Source organism: Oncorhynchus masou, chromosome 28, assembly GCF_036934945.1.
Source record: "Oncorhynchus masou masou isolate Uvic2021 chromosome 28, UVic_Omas_1.1, whole genome shotgun sequence".
Lineage (NCBI taxonomy): Eukaryota > Metazoa > Chordata > Actinopteri > Salmoniformes > Salmonidae > Oncorhynchus > Oncorhynchus masou.
Window position 1 is genome coordinate 45671746 of NC_088239.1, and position 9502 is coordinate 45681247.

The 9502-nt window shown below is 43.4% G+C and overlaps 1 protein-coding gene across 1 annotated transcript; it reads right to left on the reverse strand.

Annotated features, from left to right (window-relative positions):
* Positions 1 to 356: 356 nt before the first annotated feature.
* On the reverse strand, positions 357 to 9502 carry LOC135517664 (BCL2/adenovirus E1B 19 kDa protein-interacting protein 3-like). Its single transcript, XM_064942169.1, has 6 exons — positions 9064 to 9502; positions 5214 to 5367; positions 4958 to 5045; positions 2409 to 2488; positions 1597 to 1746; positions 357 to 1227 (listed from the first exon to the last, which is right to left on the reverse strand). The coding sequence occupies exons 1-6, from the start codon at positions 9098 to 9100 to the stop codon at positions 1179 to 1181; spliced, it is 558 nt and encodes a 185-aa protein (XP_064798241.1). The 5' UTR covers positions 9101 to 9502; the 3' UTR covers positions 357 to 1178.

The following is a 9502-nucleotide window of genomic DNA, read 5'->3' on the forward strand; positions in this document are numbered from 1 at the left end:
TACGGTACAGATAAATGACTCACATTACTGAAACAGCCTGTTAGTCCTTCTTTCCACTCTTGTATGGCTAAATGAGAATCTATTTCCGTTAAACAATGGCATCACACAAACAATCCAGACAAGTAGCTGAATAAGGTTCGGGGCTAACTTATACAAATGTCTTAGTTTTGATATATCTCTTATTATGTCATAGCTCTCTAGCACTTATACCGTTTATAAAATAAATAATAAGATCTGAAACACACTTTTACCATTTATAAAATAAATAATAAGCTCTAAAATACAACGAATGTCTAAACACAATAAAAGTGGATGGAAAAGGAAAAATGGAGTAAGATAGACAAATGGATCACGGACACGGGTGACAAATGAAGTTTAATGGGGTTATAGTCATTCAAATAGTTCAGAGTTCAAACAGTCAGATGGTTATATAGGACAAAGTGCAAAACCAGAGCCACTTTTGTGGTCATAAACCACAAAGAACATTAAACAAAACTAATACAAATCACCTGGGCTCATCACAGTTCTGGCATGTCTGACACATAATATTGGTGACCAGAGTCATATAGGCATATACTGCCTGTATATGGCTCTATTGATGACCTCTTTCTTTCACCAGGATTAGATTCTGGTTTTTATTTGGGAAAGCATTGGGCTATATACCCCATTTCTTCAACAATCTGCTAACATCTTCAATGGGGATTTATCTGGGTGTTATTCTCTTTCTTCCTCTCTTTTCTCTCTCGATCTTATCACTCGTTTCTCTCTGTTAGTTAATTGAGATCAGTGTTACTCTGCTGGGAGAGTAAAAGTGACCTCAGTCTGAGTCATTGACACAATGTCCGTAGAGTATCAACTGTCCTGCCCTGCCCTGACACACACACACACACACACAGAGAGAGAGAGAGAGACAAACACACAAACAGACACGCTCTGGCCCTGGGACAATCACAGATTCAGAGATGCTGGGTGACTGACGGACAGACACACAAAGTTCTGGTGGATGGTGGACAGACAGACAGACAGACAGACAGACAGACAGACAGACAGACAGACAGACAGACATTGGTAAAGAAAGTTGCTGCATGACAGGGAGAAAGGGCAACAAGTGTACTGTGGCGAGGGCTGAGATCCTATTGGTCTGCCGTCAGCGAATGGGAGCGCTGCCCGGAAGCACGTCACAGAGTGCTAGTTGTGGAGGCAGCCAATCGCTTCCCTATGTAGATCCTGCGAGAGAAATATACTGCTAATAATGAAGGATGCACATTTACCTCCTTGTTGTATAAAAACAGATTGCTGCTATTAGGAAAGAGATCTATAATTTAAAAAAGCATCAGGTGCTGGTGGTCATATAGTAGGTTACTACATTATCTACATAGTAGGTTACTACATTACTACATTACTACACTAAGACAACCTGTATCTCATTATCTCTTAGTGTCGGTAGCTTATATGTCCTGTATTTATCTATTATAGTGCATGTATATGCTTTCGACTGTGTGTGTGTGTGTGTGTGTGAGTGAGTGAGTGAGTGAGTGAGTGAGTGAGTGAGTGAGTGAGTGAGTGAGTGAGTGAGTGTGAGTGTGTGTCTCTTACCCTACTCCCAGTGTGAGCAGGTGCGAGGCAAGCAGTGAAGGGATGAGGATCATGAGGACGTCAGAGGAGAACAGGCCTCTTTTCATCACCTCACTCTTCCTTACGCTCAGAGAGCCCGACTGCTGCTTCGGGTGCTGGAACACAAACTCCCTGAGTGCAAGAGAGGCATAAGGGAGAATCGAGAGAGAGGGAGGAAAAAAGCGAGTGAGATGGAGGGAGAAAGGGAGACAAGGAAGATGAAGAAAGAAAGAGATGGAGAAAGGGGAACATAGAGAGAAAGAGAAGGAGAGAAGAAAACACGCTTTGTTCCTCAAGATAAAAGGAGATTTCTCAGGAGAAATTCTAGTTCTCGTATTTTCTCAGTTAGAATATTTCAAGAAAAGACTGTGAGCTGTTCAGTAGCGCCATAACATGAGAAGAAACATACATTCATGTCCAAGACTATCATCTGTCATGTTTAGGTGTAACAGAGAGAGATATCTGTCATGTTTCAATGTTACTGTACAAGATTTCATTCATTATGTATACAAAATAATGACTACATTCCCTATAGCACATCCACAGGCTCCTCACGGGTCAGTACTTGTTATAGGCAGCCAAGTACGTGTGTAAATTAATGTTTATTTAATTTAACCTTTATTTAACTAGGGAAGTCAGTTAAGAACAAATTCTTAATTACAATGACGGCCTAAAAATGAAACTTGGGGTGAAATGATTCACTGAGACATGGTCAATGTAAGGTAAATGGAATTAGAACTAATTAGAATGAGAATCAATTCGGAGTCGTTCCAATTCTATGCGTAGGTTCTTACTTTGGTGGAAGGTTCTCGGGCCGACTGGACCAGTCCCATACCCACTCGGAAATGAGCCTCCTCTCCCCTTCTTCTTCGGACTGAGATGGAGAGGGGGAGGAAGAGAGAAGTAGAGAAGAGAGGGAATGTTAAATGTCAATTATCAATTACATTTGCCATCATGTCTTGACTAAGAATGGCGCTGCAATGCATAGCAGCCGTTTTGCCGGGCTCCTGACAAATTCTGCTATTTTCAGTTTTTTTTGTGCTAATATGAACTTTTTTGTAAATAATGTTTCCGCCATAATTTCCTATGACCGAAAATAGCTTCTAGACATCCGAACAGCTATCACTAACATTAATTTGGATGAAGATTTCCACTTCAATGAGGCGGAGGCGCAGGACATACTGCTGACCCCAGACCAGGCCCTAATCCCCGTAACTCGAAAAAGTGAAAGGTGGCGTAAGAGAGGCCGACGTGCGGGCACCCTGAAGAAACTACGTCGGCGAGTACATAAACCCTCCTTGTATTGGAGAACGTACAATCACTGGGGAACAAACTGGACGAGCTCCATTCAAGACTATCCTCAATACGGAAGTGGTCAGATGAAGCTAAGCTACAGGACTGTTTCGCTAGCACAGGCTAGGATATGTTCCGGGATTCCTCCAATGGCATTGATGAGTATACCACATCAGTCACCAGCATCATTAATAAGTCAATTGATGACGTCGTCCCCACAGTGACTGTATGTACATATCCCAACCAGAAGCCATTGATTTACAGGCAACATCCGCACTGAGCTAAAGGCTAGAGCTGCTGTTCTCAAGAAGTGGGACTCTAATCCGGACGCTTATAAGAAATCCCACTACGTGCTCCGACGAAACATCAAACAGGCATTCACGTCAATACAGGACTAAGATCAAATCCTACCACACCGGCTCTGACGCTCATCGGATGTGGCGGGGCTTGCTAACTATCACGGATAACAAACTATCACAGAAATCCAGCCACGAGCTGCCCAGTGACGCAAGCCTTCCAGATGAGCTAAATGCCTTCTATGCTCGCTTCAAGGCAAGCAACACTGAACCATGCATGAGAGCGCCAGCTGTTCTGCATGTGTGATCATGCTGTCCGTAGCCAATGTGCGTAAGACCTGCAAACAGGTTAAAATTCACAGGGCTGCAGGGCCAGACGGATTACCAGGATGCATACTCAGAGCATGCGCTGACCAGCTGGCAAGTGTCTTCACTGACATTTTCAACCTCTCCCTGACAAAGTCTTTAATACCTACATGTTTCAAGTAGACCACCATCGTCCGTGTGCCCAAGAACCAGAAGGTAACCTGTCTAAATGACCTGTCTAAGTGCCCCGTAGCACTCACATCTGTAGCGATGAAATGCTTTGAAAGGCTGGTCATGGCTCACATCAACAACATCGTCCCAGACACCCTGGACCAACTCCAATTCGCATATCACCCCAACAGATCCACCGATGACTCCATCTTTATTGTAGTCCACACAGCCCTTTCCCACCTAGACAAAAGGAACACCTATGTGAGAATGCTGTTCATTGACGACAGCTCAAGAGTTCAACAAGCTCATCACTAAGCTAAGGACCCTGGGCCTGAAGACCTCCCTCTGCAACTGGATCCTGGACTTCCTGATGGGCCGCCAACAACCCGTGAGGGAAGGCAACAACACATCCGCCACGCTGACCCTCAATATGGGGCCCATAAGGGTTGCGTGCTTAGTCCCCTCCTGTACTCCCTGTTCACCCACAACTGCATGGCCACGCACGACTCCAACACCATCATTAAGTTTGCCGATGACACAATGGTGGTAGGCCTATAGGGAGGAGGTCAGAGAGGCAGTGAGTTGCAAAGAACAACAACCTCTCCCTCAAAGTCAGCAAGACAAAGGACCTACAGGAAATGGAGGGCTGAGCATGCCCCCATTCACATCAACATGGCTGTAGTGGGGCAGATTGAGAGCTTCAAGTTCCTCTCTGTCCACATCAATAAGGATCTATCATGGTCCACACACACCAACAGGGTGAAAATATTTGGCTTGGGCCCTCAGATAGTAAAAACCATTGAGAGCACCATTGAGTTGACTGGCTGCATCACTGCAACTGCTTGGCATCCGACACAATGCGCTACAGAGGGTAGTGCGTACAGCCCAGTACATCAATGGGGCCGAGCTCCTTGCCATCCAGGACCTCTATACCAGGCGGTGTCAGAAGAAGGCCCTTAAAATTGTCAAAGACTCCAGCCACCCAAGTCATAGACTGTTCTCTCTGCTAATACACAGCAAGTGGTACCAATGCACCAAGTCTGGAGCCAACAGGACCCTGAACAGCTTCTTTCTCTGTTGGGAAGTGCCCAATAATTTCACTGTTAGTCTACACCTATTGTTTGCAAAGCATGTGACGAATAATTGGTGTATTTATTTGATTTGATAACACTGACTTGTGTGGTGTTAGAGCTATCTAATAGCAAAGGATTGCTACTGCTACAGTAAAATATGTAATTTGAGTGTTATGTGCCTGCATGCGTGTGTGTGTTTCGTACCTGTATGGTAACACAGTCTGTACTGCTGCTGCCTTCACTGTGGGGAGGGGAAGCAGTGGTCTGCGGAGGAGTCACCACCAGGGGAGGACTGAACAAAGAGAGCAGGTCAACAGACTTCTCAGTAACATCAGACATCGATGTATGTACCCACACACACACACACACACACACACACACACACACACACACACACACACACACACACACACACACACACACAAGGGGAGAGAGATTTTTGTTGGTGTCGGATACTGACCTGTCTTTACTCCTCTCACACTCAAGCTGTGCCTCCAGCAGGATCCTCTCTAGCTCCCCCTGCGGGGCCCAGGAGGCTGTGTCCTGTTGTTGCCCTGTCAGACTATCCCTGCTGCTCACTGCTGATATTAACTCCTCCAGCTCCACCCACGAGCCTGTGTGTGTGTGTGTGTGGGGGGGGGGGGGGGTAAACCTTTGTTATTGACCAAATACTTATTTTCCACCATAATTTGCAAATAAATTCATAAAATTTCCTACAATGTGATTTTCTGGATTTTTTGTCTGTCATAGGTGAAGTGTACCTATGATGAAAATGACAGGCCTCTTTCATCTTTTTAAGTGGGAGAACTTGCACAATTGGTGGCTGACTAAATACTTTTTTGCCCCACTGTATCAACGAATTGTTGAGGGCACTAGAACAGTCTGAAGCACCCGGCCTCACCCTACTAGAATATGAAGTCAAAAGTCTACAGTTGGCTGATGATCTAGTGCTTCTGTCCCCAGCCAAGATGGGCCTACAGCAGCATCTAGATCTTCTTCACAGATCCTGTCAGCCCTGGGCCCTGACAGTCAATCTCAGTAAGACAAAAATTCTGCAAAAACATAATGCAAATAATGTATGCAGAGCAGAATTAGGCCCATACCCGATTATTATCAAAATCCAGAAAAGAGCCGTTAAATTCTACAACCACCTAGAAGGAAGCGATTCCCAAACCTTCCATAACAAAGCAATCAAATCCAGAGAGATGAACCTGGAGAAGATTCCTCTAAGCAAGCAGGTCCTGGGGCTCTGTTCACAAACACATACAGACCCCACAGAGCCCCGGGACAGCAACACAATAAGACCCAACCAAATCATGAGAAAACAAAAGATGATTACTTGACACATTGGAAAGAATTAACAAAAAAAACTGAGCAAATTAGACTGCTATTTAGCCCTAAACAGAGAGTACACTATCGCAGAATACATGACCACTGTGACTGACCCAAACTTAAGGAAAGCTTTAACTATGTACAGACTCAGTGAGCATAGCCTTGCTGTTGAGAAAGGCCACCATAGGCAGACCTGGCTCTGTGCACACTGCCAACAAAATGAGGTGGAAGCTGAGCTGCACTTCCTAACCTCCTGCCAAATGTATGACTATATTAGAGACACATATTTCCCTCAGATTACACAGATACACAAAGAATTTGTAAACAAACTAAATTATGATAAACTCCCATATCTATTGGGTGAAATACTAGTGTTCCATCACAGCAGCAAGATTTGTGACCGGTTGCCACAAGAAAAGGGCAACAAGTGAAGAACAAATACAATTGTAAATGCAACCCACATTTATGTTTATTTATTTTCCCTTTTGTACTTGAACTATTACATTTTTAAAGCACATTGTTAACACTGTACATAGCCATAATGACATTTGAATTGTCTCTATTCCCCTGAAACTTTTGTTAGGTTGCAAAATGAACAGTAATACAATACTCTATGTTGCAACTGAGAGAAGAGCTAACCCTGGATCATTCCATAGGTTACATTTCAGTTAATCTTATTCAATCATATTGAATCTCCCAGAATAACTTTACTGAAGCCTAATTCTGGAAGGCTAAACCAGGAGGAAGGTAAAACCAACACAGCCAATCAGCCTATCAGCCTATCAGGTGGAATGACACAGCAGGAACAGACAGAAAAAAGACAGACAGATTCTAAAGAGATTGTAATTGTCTGCTGTTGCTCAATCATTACAGTAGATGGCCTACTGTTAGGACACGCAATGAAGAGGGGCTACCCCAAAGCAAGATCGACGAGTTAGCCAGCGAACTTGCCTAAATATTCAGAATTATTTTTTTTTTGGGGGGGGGGGGGAAGATAAGCTTGAAATGGGCATGGTCTCATTGACAACAACACATATATACGTTTAGCTTTGTTAGTGAACCAGAAAATCAACAGTTATTTCTCATGGTTTATCAAACATTGCTGGCTAACTCATTGATCCTTCTTTTTCGTAAAAACCTTAGGTCTGTGTTGCTGTTGTTGTTGGACATGACATAGGTATTCTGTCCCCTTTAAAGTTGCAATCCAGGATCTTAAGCACAACAAATTGGTAACATATAGTACACATGGGATTCATCATACGAATTGCAAAAAATATATATATATGTAGGACGTAACATATCATACGCAATTTGATGACGTAGTACACAAAAAAATGGGAACCCCTTTTGGCTTGTGAGCATCACCTTCAAAACTAATTATTCAAGAGTACATTTTTAAGCAGACAGGACATCCCATTCCTGACATAGTATTAGACAAGACCCAATGACTTACTGACATAAGGGCATTTGTAACAACGAATGTTGTGTTTCCCCCTGGTCCTTAGTTTAGCTTGAGTGTAACACACACAACACACACACTAACACAAAAACAAACAGGGACAACCACTGACACAGCCTGACAGAATGATTATGTAAGATCTTATTTCTGTATGAGATTAACCAGCCTTTCCTCTCCTGTCTCATTCTCATCTATTTCCTTATCTCTCATTCTATCTCTTTCTCTCTGCGGAATGCAAACATCATCACCTGCTCTCCTCCTCCACACATCCTCCCATCCCCTATTTTTGTCTCTTCCCATTTATTATTTGCTTTAGGGTAAGTGAGAGATCATATAGACAGCAACAGTGGAGAGGGGGGTGGAGATGGAGAAAGGGGAAGGGAGGGCAGAGGGCAAACTGTGCCATTGCCCTAGTTTTCCTCCCAGAATGAGAGAGTCATGACATAACCACTGGCTGCCAGCCTGCTCGTGCTCTCTCTCTCTCTCTCTCTCTCTCTCTCTCTCTCTCTCTCTCTCTCTCTCTCTCTCTCTCTCTCTCTCTCTCTCTCTCTCTCTCTCTCTCTCTCTCTCTCTCTCTCTCTCTCTCTCTCTCTCTCTCTCTCTCTCTCTCTCTCTCTCTCTCTCTCTCTCTCTCTCTCTCTCTCTCTCTCTCTCTCTCTCTCTCTCTCTCTCTCTCTCTCTCTCTCTCTCTCTCTCTCTCTCTCTGTGTGGCCTTGACCAGGCTGCACTGCAGCAGCACCCAATGTCTGTCAATAGTCCAGTATCCTTCCATAGAAGGACTGTAGTGCATATCAGGTGTATGTTATGTGTGTTAATATAGGCCTAGTTCTTGAAAAACAAAGCACAGATGTGTCGTTGTGCATGTCCTAGCTGTGATATTATGAAGGCTATACAACATCCCCCATGTGCTGTAGAGGCTATAAGCAAACTGTACAGTGAGCTATAAGCTTCAGGTAAATCTCCTGGGCTTAATTGGCTTAGTGATATACAAACTGGTGAGTCATAAAATCTGTTTACAGGATGACCATGTCAGTGGCAACAACAATGATAACTTCAAAATGGCATACTTACATTTCTCTCCCTAACATGCCCATTTTCTCACAAGTCCACGTTAACCATGCATTAGGTCGTGGATAATGACTATAAATAATCGTTGTCCATTAATAAATTAAAATGTGATAAACAAACTTATTCTGGTGAAAGAGGTCACTGTTCATGCATCATTAATTGATTGTTACTAAAAATAAGCATTGTAGGCCTAATGAGGACGAACATAATAATTTATACATCAATAATGTTATTTTCCTGATGGACCCCTCTTGGAATTATTTATTTAAATGTTAGCCTAGAAAAACAGTTGAACATAGTTTATCCCTAGGGTATACACAGAGAAAGAGTCATCATAGGGCAGTTACAAGGCTTTTTTATAAACATTTCATAGTTACTACAGCACAAATCAATCACAATTGACCCGACTTTGCATTGACCCAATAACGATCCATCGCCCCAAAACCCTTACCGTACAACGCGTCCTCTGGAGTCGACGAGCCTGACATAGTTAGTGGCTGAAGGGTGGAGAGAGATTCTGAAACGGACAAAAACGCACAGTGTGGAGAAACCGGTGTGTTATAAACTGCCTACAGTATGTCGCTTTCTCGTGTATTGTTGTTGCCTTAGCGCGTAGACCGTGACGTACTGCGCGCAGTTATCCCTCCCCATGTGCAGGGCATGTCGAGGTAAACAAAACCGACTGAAGCTCAACAGCAATTTAATTAAGAGCCACACAGCAATTTAAACTAGCTGACAACACTTGTGTGGTGGATTAGAATACAATAGATACTCCCATTAACATTTGACATGAATTTCAATGGCCTACACATTGGAAAAGTGTCGTTCTTCGCAATGTTTTGAAATGTTTACTCCACACACTGATATGTGTACCCCGCTTGAACCATTTG